Source organism: Nothobranchius furzeri, chromosome 11 (assembly GCF_043380555.1).
Source record: "Nothobranchius furzeri strain GRZ-AD chromosome 11, NfurGRZ-RIMD1, whole genome shotgun sequence".
Classification (NCBI taxonomy): domain Eukaryota; kingdom Metazoa; phylum Chordata; class Actinopteri; order Cyprinodontiformes; family Nothobranchiidae; genus Nothobranchius; species Nothobranchius furzeri.
This window is the reverse complement of record NC_091751.1, coordinates 60,788,592-60,810,223: the sequence shown is the minus strand read 5'-3', so window position 1 is coordinate 60,810,223 and position 21,632 is coordinate 60,788,592. Positions and strand designations below refer to the sequence as shown.

General features: G+C 41.9%; 1 protein-coding gene across 1 annotated transcript in view; it reads left to right on the top strand.

Annotated features, from left to right (window-relative positions):
* pappa2 (pappalysin 2) overlaps positions 1 to 21,632 on the top strand; it is a 169,493-nt gene that overhangs the window by 83,083 nt on the left and 64,778 nt on the right. The window contains exons 5-9 of the mRNA XM_054746689.2: positions 10,360 to 10,508; positions 11,455 to 11,594; positions 11,855 to 12,008; positions 12,264 to 12,456; positions 12,727 to 12,860. Coding sequence (XP_054602664.1) covers positions 10,360 to 10,508; positions 11,455 to 11,594; positions 11,855 to 12,008; positions 12,264 to 12,456; positions 12,727 to 12,860 — 770 coding nt within the window. The remainder of the gene's footprint in view (positions 1 to 10,359; positions 10,509 to 11,454; positions 11,595 to 11,854; positions 12,009 to 12,263; positions 12,457 to 12,726; positions 12,861 to 21,632) is intronic.

Here is a 21,632-nt window from a genome sequence, read left to right as displayed (position 1 = left end):
TGGTCCAAGTACTGGATTTAGTGGTTTTCGCACACGTTGTTTGGAGAAGGATGCTCCATCACTCTTTTCACCAATCACCTTCAAACCTCTGTCATACACTCTTAAGACATAGATGAAAAAATTCAACCGTCGGATTTTAAATAAGTATAAAGGTGTGGGCGTGGCTAAGCCTCAAACTTTGACCTGTCACCACGCCACTCTTTTTTTCACAGCTCCCTATTGGCCTCCTTTTAACCAATCACCAGCAATCACTGGCTAATAGCAGCAGACAAGTTGAGGTCAATTGGTCTATAATACTGGCAGGTTTCGAAAAAAGGCGGGGCTTTGGGAGCATGGCGAAATTCGCCATCACGCCATGGAAATACGTTTGTCTCTCATTTCTTCTATCACTGTGACATCGCCACACAATTTCTGATGAGTGATCCTACTCTGACCCCTAATAGATTTGGACAGCTGAAGTTTGTGGGCGTGGCCTATTTTCTGAAATAGCACCCCCTAGGACCATTAAAACTGTCAGCCCCAAGCCTTGCTTTGACTGAGGATCACGAAATTTGGCACACTAATGTAGTGTCTCAGGACCTACAAAAAAGTCTCTTGGAGCCAAGCACAATGTCGCACAGGAGGTCGGCCATTTTGGTCCAAGTACGCGATTTAGTGGTTTTCGCACACGTTATTAGGAGAATGATGTCTCGTCGACCTTTCCACCGATCACCTTCAAACTCCTGCTATATACTCTTAAGACATAGAGGAAAAAATTCAACCGTCGGATTTCAAATAAGTATAAAGATGTGGGCGTGGCTAAGCCTCAAACTTTGACCAGTCGCCATTACGTTACTTGACTTAGTAACTCTCATGTGCATGATCAGATCAATTTCAAACTTTGTCTGTGTTATCACTGACCACATCTGAAGACAGTGACAATGTGGACAGCTGGCATCACCTAAGCCCCACCCCCTGACTACAGGAAGTTTACTGTTTTATGGTGAAATGCCCATATTTGTCCCCTCTAATTTAGTCAGCATGACACAAAGGTCATGCACTGTCTTCATGATGTTGTAATGACCATTCAGATCTGATAGCTTTTCAGAAAGGGAGGGGCTTTGATGCCATGGTGAATTCTGTTCTGGTGGACGTTTCTGTTCTGCTGACGCGCCCTGTTGTCCCGGGCTGCTGGTCAGGAAGGAGCGGCGGGGTGCTGGGTTTTGAGAGCATTGGGGATGGAGCGGAGGGGGTAAGGACGGAGGGCGAGCAGCTTCGCTGCGAGGGCCGAACGACGCTGCTTGCAGCTTTAATTGTAATTATTCTTTTATTTCTCTAAAGGAAGGCAAAGTGCACAGTTATGTATGCTTAGTACATTTGACAGCTGGTGATTTGATTCCATTCTCCTAATAATTTTGTTTTCTATAAACCAACTTGTCAAAATATTTCCCATAAATAAACATCTCCTGCTTTACAGCGACTTGCTCTATTGCTGACTGTGCTGTTGATACATGTTGATACATATAGAGTTCCCATGCCTTTTTTCCCCCTTCAAAGTTTTAATTCATAACAAGAGCTTTTAGTTAAAACATGAGAATTTATTAGGCCCGAGCAGCGAAGCGCTGCGAAGGCCTATTGTATCTGCTCCGTTTATTATTATTACGCTTTCTTTTTTCTTCCGCGTCTTTGGGTGGCCTTTAGGGGGTCTTAGCATATCCAAAAAGTCACCAAATTCTGGCCCAATATAGAAAGTGCGTGAAATTTACGTATTTCACTGGCGATGTGAAAGTTGATAAAAAAGTGGCTCGACAGCGCCCCCTAAAGAGTGAAAAATACCCCTCTCCATAAAGCTTAGTTTATCGTACAGTTATGAAATTTGGTATACTGGTACTACTCAACAGTCCGCACAAAAAAGCCTCTTGCAACCATGGTCAATATAAAACAGGAAGTCGGCCATTTTGGGTTGAAATGGCGATTTTTAGCCGTTTTGGCCATTTCTAGGGTCTATATTTGGTTGAACAGTTTCGTCATTTTTCGTACCATAGTCTCAAAAATAGTGTGCCATCGAACAGAAGCGATGGACGCTTCAAATGAGAAAATAAAATTGACTTTTCGTAAATACTGAAGGGGCGGGGCCAGGCCTCAAAGTTCGAGCACTCGCCAAAAAAATTCAAATTGCTATAATTTCACAAATGAAAGAATTACAGTTAAAGTAACTTTCTATGGATAATCGTCATCGCCCCCCGAAGACAAATGAATGGTCGCTGGATGATGTCACACAAGCCCCGCCCCCTCAGGACTTAAAACGTCAAGTTTTACTGGGAAATTTTCCAAAATTCGCCCTGTCGAATAATCAGCCCGAATTTGTAGCAGGTAACTGAAGAGAAGTTGGCGTTGCTTGACGTCACTTTATGGGTGTTTTCTGCAGAAGGCGGGGCTGTGGCGACGCGGCGAAGTCAGGCGTACCGCCGTGACCATACATGTGCCTCCCATGTCGTCATTTCTATAGATACAGTCACGAAACGTCTTGTGAGTGATCCTAGTCCGGCCCCCCAAAAGATCTCATGTGAACATCAAATGGGCGTGGCCTATTTTCTGAAATAGCGCCCCCTAGGTCCATTAAAACTGTCAGCCCCAAGCCATGCTTTGACTGAGGAGTACGAAATTTGGTACACTAATGTGGGGTCTCAGGACCTACAAAAAAGTCTCTTTGAGCCAAGTGCAAAGTCGCACAGGAAGTCGGCCATTTTGGTCCAATTACTCGATTTAGTGGTTTTCACACACGTTATTAGGAGAATGATGTCTCGTCGTCCTTTCCACCTATCACCTTCAAACTCCTGCTATATAATCTTAAGACATAGAGGAAAAAATTCAACCGTCGGATTTTATACAAGTATAAAGGTGTGGGCGTGGCTAAGCCTCAAACTTTGACCTTTCGCCATTACATTACTTGACTTAACAACTCCCATGTGCATGATCAGATCTATATCAAACTCCGTCTGTGTGATCATTGACCACATCTCAAGACAATGACAATGTGGACAGCTGACATCACCTATGCCCCGCCCCCTGACTACAGGAAGTCTATTTTTTAATGGTGAAATGCCCATATTTGTCCCCTCTACTTTAGTCAACATGACACTAAGGTCATGCACTGTCTTCATGATGTTGTAATGACCATTCAGATCTGATAGCTTTTCAGAAAGGGAAGGGCTTTGATGCCACGGCGAATTCTGGCGTGACGCCGTGACCTTACGTTTGACTGTAACTTCCACTAACAACCTCCGATCTGCCCGAGACTGAACATGGCAATCAACAATCATGCCCTTTATTCAACGAGGCACACACCGTTGGTGAAAGTTGTGTAATGTCACCACAGCGCCCCCTACACACCATTAAAACTGTAATAACTCCTACAGACGAGGTCGTAACTGCACCAAACTTGCTATGTGTACTCACACAATGGCACCCACCACAGTCCTGTGGTAAGTTGTTGATATTGCTTTAGCTCCGCCCCCTGACAGATATTAGGCCCTTAATAACACATGCATGATGCAATTCACACCAAACTGCACACAAATGACTGTCATCAACCTACAAACTTCTTCATGGAATAATTCTTAAATTTGGGACAGCGCCCCCTAGATACAAAAAACCTTTGTAACTTCTGCAAAAAAGTTCCAAACTACATCAAACATTGTGGGAGTCATCACACATCTGCAATCAACACATGTATGTGATCACTTGTTCAATTCACTTTAACTCCACCCACTTACAGCTTTTTGTCTCTAGATGACCCATGCAACGTTTGATTGATTCCAAATTAACAGAAAACCATCTTTGATGACCAAAGATGACCTCTATGGCATTTACTTGTAAATGGTCACAACGCCCCCTAGATGGGTTCAAACTTTATTAACTTCTAAAGTCAAAGTCAGAATGGCATTATACTTGGCTTGTGACATCACGTGACTGCACCAAACACATTGATGTGGTTGTTGATTCAAATCCCTGTAGCTCCGCCCCTTTCAGCTCACTGGCTTTAGATAACACACACAACGTCCGTTTGATGCCAAAATAACAGAAAACTGTCCTTGTCAACCAAAGCTGACCTCAATGGGATTTTTCTGTAATTGATCACAGCGCCCCCTAGATAACTTTAACTTTCGAAAACTTTAATAAATATGGGCAAAAAAGCACTAAAGTTGGTCTGTGTCATCACACCAACAGTGTGCTAAAGATAAAGTATGCCCTAGTGGTGAGACATGTAATATAATGGTAGGCTCGGAGGGGATGCTGATTCAGGGTGAGGTGTGGATGAGGTGACTGTTAGCTTTTCTTGGTGTCAGGGTGGTGGACGTTTCAGTCCGTGGACGTGCCCTGGTGCCCCGTGCTGCCGGCCAGGACGGAGCGGCGGGGAGTTGGGTTTGGAGAGCATCGGGGATGGAGCGGAGGGGGTGCGGAAGGAGGGTGAGCATCTTCGCTGCGAGGGCCGAACGACGCTGCTTGCAGCTTTAATTTATTTTCTTTCCTCTTCTTCCTCTGAGGCATCTTGCAGGTCTCAGAAGTTGAAGAGTCAACTCTTTAGTGGTCAACTATCTGTCATTTTTAATTGTGCAGCCTATATGGTGATGGATACTGCACATAGCCTTGGCTGAACTCAGCTGCTGTGCAGTGAGAGCGGGGTTTCCCTGAAGCATCTTAAATCTAAAGCCTTATTTATTCAGGCACAGAGCCTGAGAAAACACTTTCTTGTTTACTGTGCAACACATGCTCTTAGGCAGAGATGGTATTAACGGGAGGATTGCACACATGCAGTGCTCTTGGCTGATAGGCTGCAACACCAGTTTAGAGGTGTGGTGTCTAATGTAATCATACATTGACAGCAGAGGGAATACGATTACTATTTGCTTGTTTTGTGCTAGGGATGCACTGATACCGATACTGGTATCGGTATCAGTAAAAGTTAATTGACCCCAGGAACCGATACCAATGCAGTTGCTTGAAAATGGCTTCACTGTAACTTGTCATTTCTGTTCACCTAATATTTTAGTTTTGTGATGATTTCTATTCATATATTTAACTTTTTATCTATCTCACAGTCTTTTCCTGTTGAAAGCAGAGAAGAAAATAAAATCTGTATTCCAAATCATTGCATTTTTTTGTGTGGTGGAAGTGTAGGTATCGGTAATCGGTATCGGCGAATATTCAGATCCAAGTATCGGTATCGTATCGGTTTGGAAGAAAGTGGTATCGCTGCATTCCTATTTTGTGCATCTTTTCCCAGATAGGCTAACCAGTTTATCTTTTGAGCTGTTTAGCGTAATGCAACTATAGCATCAGCTTAACTGTGATGCTCTGACATAATGAGTAATACACAATACATGTGATTTGTGATCAACAAGAAAAGATGTAAGCATACTTAGGTAATGGTATAAACCTGCGCCCTACAGCAGAGTTGCATCAAAAACACAAATCCATATTCAAACACAAAGGTTAGTTTAAAGCTTTCCCCACATCTGAACTTGATCAGTCACATTAACCTCAACTTCCTCCTCAATAAGAAAAAGATGACACAGTAACCCATTACGTTATAAAAAGAATGAGGAAAAAAAACAACAATTTTCCAACCCAAATCCTTGCCTCTGCAAGATGAAAGGAAACAAGAGCTCACCAACAAGATGATTCATACATTTACCAGAATGCATTTTTATGAACGTGAAGTAATCTGACCTTGTGCTACACTGACACATGAGTGGAAGACTTTACGTGCATCCATAACAGTTCATGCAGCATGAATTTTCCATCTTCTTTTACACTTGTGAAAATCCGTGGGATAATGAGCTAAATGCCTAAAACTACCAAGCATGGAGGCATTGGACAGTTAGAGCTACTGCATAGCTCTCTGACCAAGCAGGGCTTCATGGTGATAGGAGCAAAAGGTTTCCAGCTATGAAAGCAACGAAGAAAAATGACACGTGACATCACCCAGGCAAAGAAAAACAAATTTTGCCTCACACATCAAAGTCCTCCAGGGGTAATTCATCACTGATGGACAGAGAAGGATGTGGGAATGGTGTGCTGCGTTGAGGTGATTGCAGCGGTGTGAAATAACCCGACCAACTCAAACAGTTATGATTTAGAGTCTCGTTCTGAACAAAGATGGACGTTGATGGATTGAAGCAAACTGTCGCCTGCTAAAGAATGGCCCTACACTAAACAAACAATGAGCTCTTACAGTTTTTTTTGATTGCTAAAACGCGTTTTGCAAAACTGTACGTTTCTTTCAAAACTGCTCACACAAAACCCCAAACATAACACACAAATCCCTAAACCGTGGCTTCCCTTTGCAACAAAACCCTGCCATCACATATCGTAACATGTTCCCAAAATGGAACACGTGTTTTCATTTGGTAAACACAGCCACATTTTCACATGACACACACATACCATTCATTGCTTAAACACAAGTAGCCTTTGGGTGAACACTACCAAGCATGGAAAGAACACTGAAGAGCAAAACTGAAAACACAATTGTCTAAATGGAACACAATGAATTACACACTGAATGTATGACAGTGCCCACTTTTCTCTGAGACAAACATTAGACATCACACAAATTTTGAGACAAACATTTTATTTTTACGGTTCCCCCCCCCCCCCCCCCCCCAAGCATAATCATGGGGCATCATGCCGCCGGTCTCTGTCTGGCCAGAGGGCCTCTTCAACATCACAGGCGATGTCCTCCTGGTCCAAACAGCGCTGGAAGTACCGCCTCGAGTGCCTCATGAAGTCCTGACATGACTCAAAGGCCACATCTCTACAAGCCTCCTCCATGGCTTGAAGCAGTGGGACCTGGCTCTGTGGATTCCTTTCGTACACCTTCCACCTCCAAGCTGAGGAAAAACTCCTCAGTGGGATTGAGGAAGGGGGAATAAGGTGGAAGGTATAAAATGGAAAACCGTGGGTGGCCCTGAAGCCTCTCATACACCTGGGTAGCCTTGTGGAAACATACTTTTATGCTGCAGTCCCTGATTGCAATTTGCTCGCCAGACCTGAATGTTTAGAGATTTGAATATTTGTGTGTTGTTGTTTGAAGCTTTGAGAATTTATGTGTGAAGTGTGTGTAAACCTGAAAATTGTGTGTTGTGTTTTGACAGCAATAATGTGAAATTGACATCAGAGTGTAAAGGAGGAAAATCAGAGTTCTAATATGATATGGAAATCTTAAGTAGTGATAAACTGAGTCAAGCGATTGGGAACAGAAGTAGAGGTTGTGAAAATTGTGCCTCATTTTTGCTTTTTGAGTTTTAGCAATCGAAAAAAAACTAAATAAGCTCTCAACAGACTAATATACTTTAAATGATGTCCACGAACTTATACTTTCATGTTTTATTTAATGAACACTTTTTTTTAATGCAATCTTGAAGGAAAAGAGCCATTTTTGTCACTCATAGAGAAGTTCAAGATGTTTTTCATGTATTTTATTACAAAACATTTGCTTATATTTTATTGAAATGTTCAGGTTTGCAATTAACACTTTCATGCATACCCTGCAAACAGTAAACATTGCATGGACGTGCAGATCATGTCTACATTGAATTCGTTGGTCCAGAGCATTTTTACAGGACGCCCAAACTGTACATTGAGGTGGACATGCAATAAACTATTTGTAAATTAAATGTAAAAAAACTTTTTTTGTTCAAATTAGTTTAATTCATACCTAAAAGAGAATGAAAAAAATTGTTCATGGTTGAAGATTTCCTAATTCTTGCATGAAAGGGTTAATAAATCTTATGCTAAACATGATTAAAAAAACATCAAGCATTACAAATTGAAGTCACTTCATTAAATCACTGTCTACTTTGCATTATGGGTAGCCGTGGCTATATTGCGTAGTTACACACATTATACACATTGACCATATAATGACATATTCATATTCAGCGTTTCAGCTGACCAAAGTGCTGGGCAAGGAAGGCGCAGCAGAACTGACAAAAATACTACATAGTTAAAAGCCTCCAATACACAGGGAGTAAAAACAAAGATTCAAAAAGTAAAACACATAAAACCAGAGAACAAAACAAGGCAGCATGAAATATGTAACAAGGAAATAAAACATAGAAGGCTAACCAAACAATTAAAAATAGGATTAAGGCACACAGTCTAAAACAATAAAACATTCAAAATGAGGAGAACACCACAAAACAAGTATATTGATAATCCAAATAAAATTATGAAAAAAAACCCACTTCCTTTTTCACAAATTACTATAATGAATCATAACTGCAGGATGTATTATGTCAGATTGTGCAAAATAACTTTAATTCAACGTTCTTCTGTTCATCCACCACCTTTAATTTTAGACTTTTGAATTAAAATCACCTTATATTTTAGCTGGTGCCACCTGCCCTATTTAATATTTAACTAAGGTCTCACCTGATCTTTTAGTGAATGTGCTACTAATACCACCAAATTGTTGGTCAGCACTTATAAAAGTGAGTAAGTTGTAGCCAGTTTTGAATTTTCTAAAACCGATAACCTCTTGCCTTCACTTTGAAAAGAGTTACTTCCAAAGTTAATCAGCTAGGTAATTAGTTTACTTTTGCAATTATTAATTTCTGAGAATGTCATACAAGTCCATCTTGTCTTCCATGAGATACGTATGTCGCTAGCCAACACATTCTCATACCCTAAGCGTCGGAAACAAACGCTTGGTCAGCCACCCTCCACGTCAGACCCCAGACGCCAAAAGTGCCCTTTTTCGTTACTTATGTACCTTTTGTAACTGCAGATCCCAATGCAGCGTAAAACTGACGTGATGAGATATCAGCTGATGCGGCACCGAACCAGCTCATTTAACCGCACCTAAACCTTAACGTTTCACTATTTATAACCTTCCCCTCTCCCTCATCCTAACCTTAACCCTCTTGCTACCTAAGACGTTACTCTCACTGTGATCAAGCGTTTGTTTCCCATGCATTCTGACTCTGACAGTCAGACTCTTACTGTCAATTTTCGTATTTGCCGCCCAAGGGGAACGTTAGAACATACCATCTGGCGAGGGGGAGGTTACAGATACCCTCTACTTTTAACCTCCACCGTGGTAGTTGAAACCTCCCCCTCGCGTTGGCTCGGTCCAAACTCGACCAATCACGAGGCGGCTCCCGTCGTTCACTTCATAGAGCCGGCTTTTAGAGCGATCGACACATCACTAACGTGTTCGCTAGCAAGATGGTTAAGGTTAGGATAGGGGTGAGGGGAAGGTTAAATAAGAGGATAAGGTTAAGGTGAGGTACAATGAGCTTGTTTGGTGCCCTGGCTGCGGACATCCCATCACGTCAGTGTAACGCTGCATTGGGATCTGCAGTCAAATAAGGTAAAAAACCCTTTTCGCACATAAGTAACGAAAAAGGGCACTTTTGGCGTCGGGGTCTGACGTGGAGGGTGGCTGACCAAGCGTTTGTTTTTGACGCGCTGGGAGTGAGAATGTGTTGCGCTAGCACACAGATGGGGTTGGCTTTCAACATAAAAGTTTTTCAGAATTCTGTAAAAGTGATGGTCTTACCCTGTTCTGTGATATAATGTAGGTATTAAGTATGGATGTGAATCTTACAATAACTCACAATTCAATTTGATTCAGATTCTAAGGGTGACAATTAGATTCAGAATTGATTCTCAATCAATTCTCTTACTAACAGGTCCGTTAGAGTGTAGACGAGTGTGTGTGTGTGTGTGTGTCTGAAGAAGTGGGTAAAAGAGAATACAATGGAAACATTTTAAACAAATTAACATGTTTTATAACATGCAGTTCTCACTCCAGCTCTGGTCGGCTCAAGAGCCGTTTCGTGTGTGACCGAAACATCACTGGTGCTGTCTGAAAGCCTGACAACCACTGCACTTCATTCAGCCATATTGTAGTAATGGAGTAACACGCCACTTTACAATGTTACCTTCCCCCTCTCCCTCCAACCAGGGCTAAATCAGTAACAACAAGCTCAGTAACGGTAACGGTGTTGCAATGATGGGAAAAGTAATTAATTAGATTACTCCGTTACCTCAAAAGTAACACAGTTTGTAGCTCTGTTATACTTAGACGCCATTACTCCCAACACTGATCTAATGTGCTGTTTGTTATTGTTTAGATATCTAGCCAATATCTAGACGGTTGACTGTAGGCCACTGCCCTTCCATTTGAATAGCTTACCTGGGGCGACCCCTTCGCACATCCAGCTTCACAAGAGGTTTATTGTTGTAATATTGATGAGGACGTGTTAATAAATGACCTTTTACTAAACCTCTACCAAATATTTTTCTTAATAGTTGCAAAATGACCGTAGTGGTGAAGTAATTTGTTTTACGTTCTTTCTATTCCTGCAGAGCTTATATGAGCGTGAAAGAACTGAAGGAGGAACTAAACCTGAGCGGCACCGACAAACTCAACGTCTTCTTTGCTAGCAACTCGGTGCGTGAAGAGCTGGCAGGAGCTGCAACATGGCCGTGGGCAAAGGAGGCTCTTACACATCAAGGCCAGTTATAAAAGTGCTGCACTTGTCTTTGGTTCTGTCTTTTTCAGTATCACAAGTTGAATTTAGTTTTTTTGTCCAGACATTCCCTATTGTTTACTCCTACTTTCATCATTTGCCTCCTTTAGGCACAGTTAAATTACATGGCAAAAACAACAAGTTGGCAAGCACTTTGCTGGCACATTGGTTAGTTCCTCTTCCAGTTAGGTCTGCTTTCACTGGAAAATTAAAATCAACCAAACAACAACCAGTCAAGCAAACGGCAGTGGATTTGTTCTGTTGTTGCCACACTCGCGCACTCTCATTATACATATTTTAATTAGAAACCCATTTAAAATGAACTTTTCCATCATTATTGCTCTTACCAGCTGCGTTTCAGGGTCACTGAAAAATAAACACGAGGAAGAGCTTTTATTTGTGTCAAGATAATGATCAAATAGATGAAAAATGTTGAGGCCATTTCAAGGAAAGCCTGAGGAAGCAAACACTGTTATTGTTGTAAGTGAGGGTTCTGTGTGTGCTTTTAACCAAACAACAAATAGCAACATGAAGCATTTTCTTACATCTGTCTAATTTGGTCTTTACACACACTGTGACATCTACTTTTGTCAGTCTTTCAAAATAAGAGTCTCTCATAAAGACCTCAAAATAGTCACAAATCACCTGAGGCTTAGAAAAATACTTCTTAATTAGTAAACCCTGCAGTTTAACCAGCTTAGAGTTTTTAGAAATTATTCACAGGCTGAGAAATTTTTTAAATCAAAGCCTCTATGACTAAAATGTAAATTGTACTTTTGTATCACTGAGCACCACAATGGTGAGATAGTGGTAAACAATGGTAAGATAATATCTTGCTTTATTACCCATCTTTAATTTGTATGTTTTCATTATCTATATTGAGATTTTATTCATTTTTGTTTAAAACCTGTAAATCTAATGTCCTGTGTAGGTGGGATGGTTCTGAACCCGACCTACTTTGGGACAAGAGGACATCAAAACACAATGATCCACGAGATGGGACACATTTTTGGATTATACCATGTGTTCAAGGGCGTGAGTGAGCGGGACTCCTGTGATGACCCATGTCAGGTAGGACCAATGACTCTAAACCTTTTTGTGAGCTGTGTTTATCACGCATTTCTCTTGTATTGACTTCCTTCGCTACTTTGTAACATCCAAATCACCATTTTTTGTGGACATTTTTACTTCTGAAAACTGCATTTGTAACCCATCAGCTACTTTCCATTAAGCTTAAATTGCCCTAGTTCACCTGGATATTCATTAAAAGTCTGTCATGTTTTGTTAGATGCTATAGAAGATATGATTTCCTCTGATGTGTGCTTTTGCAGGAGATGACTCCATCCATGGAGACAGGAGATCTGTGTGCCGACACGGCACCAACAACCAAATCCAATTCCTGCCATGACCCTGAAGCTGTGAATGATACGTGTGGATTCAGCTCCTTCCGGGACACTCCGTACAGCAACTACATGAGTTACGCAGGTGCAGCAGACGAGCATTCTTCTCACAACTGTTGTTGGAAGGAGTAAATAATAATCCAGTAAGGTCATGCTGACTCTGTTATTCAATGAAACCAGCCTGTTGGCTCAGGATTCAGCAGCCTGTTTGTTTTCCTGTAGTCTAGAGCAACTATGAACCATCAAGCGAGAAATAAAACAACCAGCACATTTAATAAAAATGTTTCATTTAACCTGATCTGTAAAGATTGATTGGAGATCTTCTTGAATCTTAAATCAGATGACAACTGCACCAACCATTTTACTCCAAATCAAGTAGCCAGGATGCACTGTTATCTGGACTTGGTCTACCAGAACTGGATGATGGACCGTCGACCCGCCTCCATCCCACTTGCCCCTATAGTGACGGGCCAAAGCACCAATTCTGTCTCTTTATATTGGCTTCCACCTATGAGGGGGGCACTTTTTCAAAGGTATGGATACAATATAACATTGAGAATGAGTCCCTCTTTTGTTACGATTCTGTCCTAATGATAATTTTTTTAAAAGAAAAATTAATATGAATATAACACACAAGAGTTCAATGTAATTAGCATTTATAAGGGACACTGTAAATGATGTTGACCTTCTAGTTTCTAGTAGCATCAAATAATCAAAAATGACTGATGAGTCTGACTTTAGGTGAGCTTTATTTTGGGAAATGCATGTATGATAAAATCGGAATCTCTTTTCTGTTGTCCCAGCTCATCATTTCAAGCGTCTGGCATCAACTGTGGAGACTGTGAGAAAGACGGCGTCTTCCACCAGTACGCCTATCAGGCGTCCTCTCCTCGTCTCTGTGACACGTCGGGTTACTGGACACCCGAAGAGGCAGTTGGTCAGTCAAAAACCGACATGTTTGTGCAAACGTCTTTGTGATCGAAACGATGTATTTATTTATCTGATTTTGGTTTCTGACATTTTTGTTTCCTAATGGCAACAATGAAGACACTGAGAAACAAAGGACTATTTAACAGTTTACTAGATTGATGTCAAAGTGAGAGTCGCTGAAATGATTGAATAGAAGCATAATGAGCAAAAATCTCACATATTAAAACTTAACTGATAAAGGCAGTTTTCCCAATGAAACTACCAAAACTTAAAGGGACGTTATGGAAGTTTGACAGCCAAAACATGTATAGAAATAATACATTTCTTCTTCATACATTCTCCTGCAATGCTCTGGTCCTGTAGAATGAGCCCTGGCATTTTTACTGTGATTGCCTGTTTTTCTGTAAAATCACAGAAAAAGAGAGATGCTCGGGTCGAGCAGGCTGCTTCATGCGCGTTCACGCTCAGGCATCGCCCGTAGCATTTGCTATCAGTAGCTTTAGCAGCAGAGAGAGAGGCAGTGCCAACTCAGCGACTTTGTCGCTGTTCCTCACGCCTAGTGATGAACCTAGCTACATTTCTGTAGAACTTTCTTCTAGATATTTCCTGCAAATCAGCAACAAAATAGCCATTTTCGCTCCGAACCGTTCTTTGGTTTGGCGTTGTTTCAGCCGTCATCAAGGATATAAATGTTACAGATGCTATGAATGTTAGTAGAGTGTAGTTCACCTTGTAAGATGTCTGACTCTCATGCAGAAGACCTGGGTTTGATTCTGGATGTGAACATAGTATATTTAGAGTTTCTTTTTTACAGTAATGTTATATTGTTTTACAGTAAGATGCCCAAATTTTTATTTGAGACTCGCCGAACGCCATTGAATTCACAGATAAAAAAGATGTGGGTTCAACTTTCATTTTGGAACAATTTTTCAAGGGAATGATCTGAGCATGCAGGAGGACTGACCCATCATAAACCATTGTCAGCTGTGCTGAAGAGAAAGGTACAGAACCAAATTATTTAATTAATTAGCTGCGCGTTCTCCTGTCCTCTGTCCTCCGCCCCCCCCCCCCCCCCCCACACACACACACACACTAGGGACTGTCTCAGCTGTTATTTTCGTTAAGGAGTGTGCACATACAGCATGCGCGCCTCGTGCACGAGCCTACTATTGAAGCTGCCAGTACGCTTTTGGCCTGAGGGGGCAATCACGAGCATAAAAATTCAAAAGTCCTTAAAGTCCCTTTACAGGGGCCAGATTATGCTATTTTACATCTTTGAGAGCAAAGGTAGGCACCATATATGATCAAATATTACTGCTGGCACTATTGAGATGTCTTTTATCTTAAATACAAGTTTTTTATCAGCCTGAATTTATACACGGAACTGAAACATTTAGTTTTAGCAAAGCTCTGCCCACATCTTCTCCTACAAAGCGCGCCTACAACAGCGTCTTAGGCATGGCTGCTGTTGGATTGGCCTTGGTAGTCCAGCGGTTTAAGCGCCTGCACGCGCCGGTTCGACTCCCAGTGGTGTCCTGAGCTGGCCATTGTGTGTTTCTTTGTAGACGTGATGCATGGTTTTTACGGCAGTGTTTTTTCCTCAATGCAGAAGTAATTTGTCAGAACATCCACAGAATATCCAGGTTTCAGAACCGAGATCAGACCAGATACGGGAAGGAGAAATGCCTGGTGATGTAAGGAGACTACTTTCTCCTGGATGCAGGAAAAATCTGTGCATGGACCAAATTGAAGCTGAGGCAGGAAAATGCATGAATGCAGCCCAAAATGGGTTTGGGGGTATTTCTCATGAGAAAATAATATCACATGGTAAAAAGCTCCAAAAAGTGGATGAAATGTTCTAAAACATTAAGTACTTTGTACTAAAGGGCAATACAACTCTTTCAATTGAAAAACTAAATTGGAAATTAGTCTAATTATTTACATTTGTACTTCCTAAGTTTAAATTATATATTTATTACAATCTTGAAATCGAGTTTGGTGGCAGCAGAATCTCGTCTCTGCTTTTTGCGGATGATGTGGTCCTCCTAGCTTCATCCAGCTCTGACCTTCAGCTCTTGCTGGGTAGGTTCGCGGCCGAGTGTGAAGCGGCTGGGATGAGGATCAGCACCTCCAAATCTGAGACCATAGTTCTCGACCGGAAAAGGGTGGCTTGCCCACTCCGGGTCGGAGGAGAGGTCCTACCTCAAGTGGAGGAGTTTAAGTATCTCGGGGTCTTGTTCACGAGTGAGGGTAGGAGGGATCGGGAGATCGACAGGAGGATTGGTTCGGCATCTGCAGTGATGTGGACGCTGAGCCGATCTGTCGTGGCGAAGAGGGAGCTGAGCCAGAAAGCCAGGCTCTCAATTTACCGGTCGATCTACGTCCCAATCCTCACCTATGGTCATGAGCTTTGGGTAATGACCGAAAGAATGAGATCGCGGATACAAGCGGCCAAAATGAGTTTCCTCCGTAGGGTGGCCAGGCTCAGCCTTAGAGATAGAGTGAGGAACTTGGACATTCGGGAGGGACTCGGAGTAGAATCGCTGCTCCTCCGGATTGAAAGGAGTCAGTTGAGGTGGTTTGGGCATCTGGTCAGGATGCCTCCTGGACGCCTCCCTGGGGAGGTGTTTCGGGCATGTCCTGCCGGCAGGAGGCCCCCGGGTCAACCCAGGACACGTTGGAGAGGTTACATCTCCAATCTGGTCCGGGAACGCCTTGGGGTCCTGCCGGAGGAGCTGGTGGAGATGGCCGGGGAGAGGACGGTCTGGAGCTCCCTAGTTGGGATGCTGCCCCCGCGACCCGGACCCGGATAAGTGGAGGAAGACAATCTTGAAATCAAATATCCTTTTATTATAGAAGCTTTTACTCATCTTTCATGGACAAAAACTGTAGCACTTCCTCTGGCATACTTTTCTTTTTTGGGGGGGGGGGGGGGGGGGGGATTCACAAAAACATAGAGGAATGTCTCATTTTGAGTTTGAGTTACTGTCTTTTGTTTTTGTTTAGCAGATCAGCTCCCTTTTATCTACACACATGCACGTACACACACACACACACACACACACACACACACACACACACACACACACACACACACACACACACACACACACACACACACACACACACACACACACACACACACACACACAGTCTATTTATTGTAAATCTCAGGTGCATGCGAGTTTAATAGTTCCTGGAAGATGAAAACACAAAAAAATCATTTAATGATAATGGCCCTCAGCTACAGACGTCTTTGTGTCTACCTTGCTTTCTCCAAAGTGAGAACCAGGGTTATTAGGGTAAACATATACTATGGCTTATGAATAAGTGCTGCTGGAACACTGGGCCTTTGTCATAACCCAAAAAAATGCATCCCATAGCACTGAGCACCATACATCTCATAACCTTACAGTCCTTGGTATAGTCTCTCAGGACGTTTGTTTTCTTAACGAAATCAGATGAAAGCAAAGACAAATGAACACAATGAAATAAACAAGATCCAATAAGGAAAAGGGTGAAGAGTAAAAACACGAGAATATTTGTTGGAAGAATAAAAGCTTAAACACAATGACACATTTCTTATCTTCCGTGGAAACTCTACCCAAATATGTAGAAATCCTTTGCTGGAATTTATGCTTTGAAAACAAGCGTCAGAGGAACGAGGGGATTACGGCTCCTTCATTCGCTGTGGGATCATAATGATGATAAAGAGTCAATTACAGTCTTACTCGAAACAGAGGTATGCACATAAGAGGAGACAGACAGTCTGCTGGCACTCACCACTACCTTTCCTCTATGTCCCACTTGAATAAGACAATGCCACTTCACCCTCCCTCTGAGACGAGCAATATCACATTCTGATGGGAAGGCTAGAGCTCTTTCTCCTCCAACTGTTGCCTGTGTCAATAGTCTACCGTCTTGTTCCACTGAGACACAGAAGGTCGCTAGCCACACTCCTTATGTTTAAAAAGGATCAGACTCAGTCTTCAGCACCTGTTGGTCCTCAGAGATGGGAAACAAAAGTTCAGGTTCTGCAGGCTGTGAAGCTGTACGTGGTCATTAACCCCTGCAGAAGCAACTCTTCAGAAAATGCTGCATTCAGTGTTGAAACATGAAACATTTGTTGTAACTGTCAAATCAGCATCCTGCATTGTCTTTGCAATACATCAAAGTCCAACGGGACCAAATGGCGTTATGAAACAAGCCAATCATTATTTAAAGCTGCTTTACAGAATCTGCAAAACAAGCTAGCTTTTAAACACAGTCACAGAACTCTCACTCCTCCTGTTAAACATCATCCCTAGGCAATGCCCACCTAATGTGGGAACCCACATTGCCAGAGTAAACGAGAGAGTGCTAAACACCAGTCACTGTTGTCTTTTGTCATCTGCATCTTCAAACGGTGTTTTTCTTTTAGGGACTCTGGTAGTTTGTCTTAAAGTTGAAGTGGTAGCAGCTGGCGTTTCTCCATCTCTGAATCTCCTCTCCTGTTGCGTAGCTGGTACTTACAACGTGGCCAGATCTATGGTGGTTCTCTCCTCCTTTAGGAAGGATTTGAAGCTCGCTGAACTTACAGTCATTTTTCCTCTGGTCTTCTCCTCGTCTGGTTTGAGGAAGTGAATTTGGTGATGTGCACTTGTAGTCCTGGACATATTTTTACACAAAACCTGAAAATAACTTTAGCCCCCATTCAAAAATAAGCACTTTCTTGGAATCAGAATGTGTCTTTAAAATTCACAGACATCATATGGGAAATCCTTGGTGCATTAGAAAATAGCATTTATAGCCCCATTGACTTGCATATATTGTTTTGTTTTCCCAGGGATCGATGGTCTGGAAGTAGACTTCAGCCCCCCATTCCTTTGAAAGCAGTGGGAAAAAATCATTCCATATAATTAAAACTTTCTGTTGAGCTGTTAAAAAAATACTGTTTCTAATACAGATTTGAAAAAAATTATAGCAATTGTTGGACTCCACAAGCCGGATTTATAAATTCTGAGTGAATCTTTCTTTTCTAACAAATTAAACTGATTGTGACATGTTTGGGTGGTAGGGATCTAAACGAGTTTAATTAAACCTCCCTTAATTCTTTGAATTACAAGGATAAGAGAACAGAAAACAACACAGAACAACAAATCAAGCTGAAGTTAACAGTTTAAATTCAATAACATGAAGCTTTTAATTCCACTTTTATGCCATGTGAACAAATATTTTGGGTTAAAAGGAACATAGAAATGTTTCATCTCCACCAATCGGTTTTTACATCTTTTGGGATGGTCCAAGTCTTAATTAAAGGAAGTCAAACCTTCTGCGCCTTCTATGTAATTCAAACCGTGCACACAGATGACTGACAGTTTTTCAAACTTCATGAGTAACATCTGTATTTGTTAATATGGAAATGAGATATTCTCTTCTTTGGATTAATCCCTTTCCTGGCTCTCCATGCTATGAAGCAGATTTATACCAGTGGTCATGTCTTTACTTTCACAGTTTAACCACAGTTTGTCATAACTGGGAAAAGCAAGGCCGGATTATAATATGGGCAAACTGGGCACAGGCCCAGGGGCCCACGGCCACAAGGGGTACCACGCGAGCAGCAGTCTTTTTATTTCTTTATTTATTTTTTGTGCAGCAGTGTTAACATTGGAGAAAAAAGTTAACACGAAATTAAACTTGCACCCGCATTTTCTAAGTTAACACACATTTCTTTTAACAACGGTAGTTTCTGCATCTTTACTGCCTGCTTCAGCCCTCTCCCCCCTCCCCCTGCGCAGCGGCCGCAAACTCACTGATGTGCCTGCAGCCTCTCAGAGTTCCTGCTGATCTAAACATTGAAAGAATCATTTCATTTTATGTTCCTCACTTCTGATTACCTTGAGTGGTGTCTGTTTGTTGCAACCACCAGGTACAAAAACAAACTTGTTTTTATTTGACAATTTTTCTGTCCTGTCTGTTTATTATCTTCCTGCATCTCCTCTCAACCCTAAAGAAAAACTGCTACCTGGCTTCATATATATTCACCTCATGAGTTACCTTTGAACTGCAGTTCTAAAAGATCTACCGACCGCAAAAATAGCGGAGTGCTCGCCGGCCACACCGGTGCGGTGAAGTCACCGGAGGATGAAACAGGTGATGCGCTCACTCCGCAGCAGCGAAACACATTGGACACAAATAAAAGACAGGAAGGATGAAAGGATATGAGCCGACATGAACAATTGAGTGTGAGATTTGTTTTTGAGGTGGCGGCACTTTGATAATGTTACTGTGGCCGTGCTCAGGACGCATCTGTCTGGAGCGCATCAACGATCAGAGCTCTGCGCCTCTCAGCTCAAAATAATCCCCCGAGAGTCCACATAGAAAATTTAATATAAGCAGTACCAGGATCGTTTTTGGGCTAAAAAATAGTCTACAGTCCATCTTCTCTAATGTGTTTGTGGCCCTGCGGATTTTTCTGCCCTAAGCACATTGTGCCCAGGGGCCCCTGCAATGATAATCCAGCCCTGGGGAAAGGACACATTTAAAGTGATTGCTCACTCTATTTGAAGTGGAGTTTGGGGAAATATTGTGAAGAATTAATCTTACTTGATGTCAAAAGCTCTTTGGAAAAACCTCAGTTTAGAGTAATAGTTTAGCTCTGACCAGAGTGACAAGCTAATGGCTAGTCATGATGAGGCCAGAACCAAGGTGGATTACTGTCATCCTGAAACAACTCTCATGTCATTGCTGTTAATGAGAGCAGCTTAAACCCTTTGTTTACAGTTACTGTTGTAAATTTGACATTGGTAAATGATCTAGAGCTGGGGTGCCCAGTCCTGGTGCTGGAGATCTACCATCCAGCATGTTTTAGTTGTTTCAATGCTCAAACACCCTTGATTCAGTCGTTGAATCACATGCTCAGCAACTTGTCTAGCTCTGCTGAAATCTGTTAATCACCTGCTGAATAAAATCAGGTGTGCTGGAGGAAAGAAACAACTAAAACATGCAGGATAGTGAACTTCCAGGATGAGGATTGGGCACCCCTGATCTAGAGTTTTCAAATAAGTGGTTCATAGATGACTTTGAAGCACTGAGGCAAGTCAGTGGTGCGCAGCTTGAAAGGGATAGACAAGGGGTCTTTGTCTCAGGCTGTGGAGTTCTAGTACTGGTGTCTTATCATGAGTTACAGAACAATGGAGAGAGGGAGATGGAGTGTGGAACGGGGCTTTGTCTGCAGTATCAAGAGTACGGCCATGATCAGTCGTGGTTAAAAAAGAAGTTGAGCCAAAGTTCTTGTTTTACTGTGTTGTCTATGTTCCAACTCTCACCTATGGGCATGAGATTTGGACCATGATTGGAGGAACAAGATGCAGATGTAGGCTAGATGAAATCAGCTTCCACCATAGGGTGGATGGATGCAGTGTTAGAGATTAAATGAAAAAGAGCTGCATTATTCATGAGGAACTTAAGAGTCAAGCGTCTGATCCCAATGGCAAGACCTCAGGACAGAGTTATGGCTTGTTGGAGGTATTCCATATCCTCTCTGGAAATCTATTGGGAGAGAACCCAGGAGGAGAGACATGCCTGGGTGTTTGTTACCTCCACATGTTCGGATAAGGTGCTGAAAATGGATGGATGAATGTGTAGGAGTAGCATACGTATTTATTTTGGGTGCTTTTTTAAAGTCAGTATACTAAACTACATTTGACCAATATGATGTGAATTTCTATATAAATATGGAAATCCAGTCTGATTGGTCTTTAAATGTTTAACCAGAAGATTTAGAATTGTTTGTTTCTTCAGGGATTGTCAGACACTTCGTATTAATTCAAGAAGAGAGTCGAGTTTATAAAAAGTAAGAAATTAATTTTCTAAACAATTAAAAACATGACAACTAGGAACACTTTATGTGATGAATGAATCTAAGTGGATGGAATGTGAAGTGCTCTGTTGTGTGAATGTGATGTTATCAGAACCTTCGTATCTGAAGAAACTGAGTTCTGAGTGGCAGTGAATTTGGTCTTCTATTAACTAGAAGTTGATGGTTTATAAAACCACATCAGACGCAATGTGCCGAGTCTACATACCAGCTCGAAGAACCCCGTGGTAGATCTGGAATGTCAGGAAGTCCGTAGACCCCAAAGGTACCAAAGTCCGTAGAAGCAACCGCAGTGCCACTAGACCTGTCTCGGGATGTCTCCAGGTCACAACAGGTAGTTATTTGCGTCTATGAAAGGACTCTTAAGGAGTCGAAGGTGGTCCAGCTTTATTCTGAAGGAACCGTTTGCAGTCAGCTGCAGCGTGCAACAGGTTTTTGACAGCTTGTCAAAAGATGCTCTGGGTTAAAGAGGGTTTGCTCCGGATGGCCGGTCCGAAGCTTTCTCAAGAACTGACTCACGGTGAAGTAAGCTCTGTTTTAACAATTGTCGTATTTTGATTTACTAACAAGAATTTGACATGTAAAAAGGGTTTTACCAACAAACCTCAGAAAACACCTTGCGTCAGAAACAGGAGTTCTGATTTGTGGAACAGAAAGCAATGTGTCATGATATTAGTTTAACCATGTCATCGTCACGTGTCTGAGTGTGTGAGCTGTCAGTAGATAGTGATTTACTTGTTAAATCTAACTTTACTGATCATAACATGATAATATTCATTTCAACCTCAGTAATTTAAGCACAGATTAATCAAAACATTGTTATTATTCTTCAACCATTATTGTTCATTCAACCATATGATTATTTACTCATCTTGTTCATTATATGATTTAATTATGAAAGTTCATCCGTCCTGTTCTGTG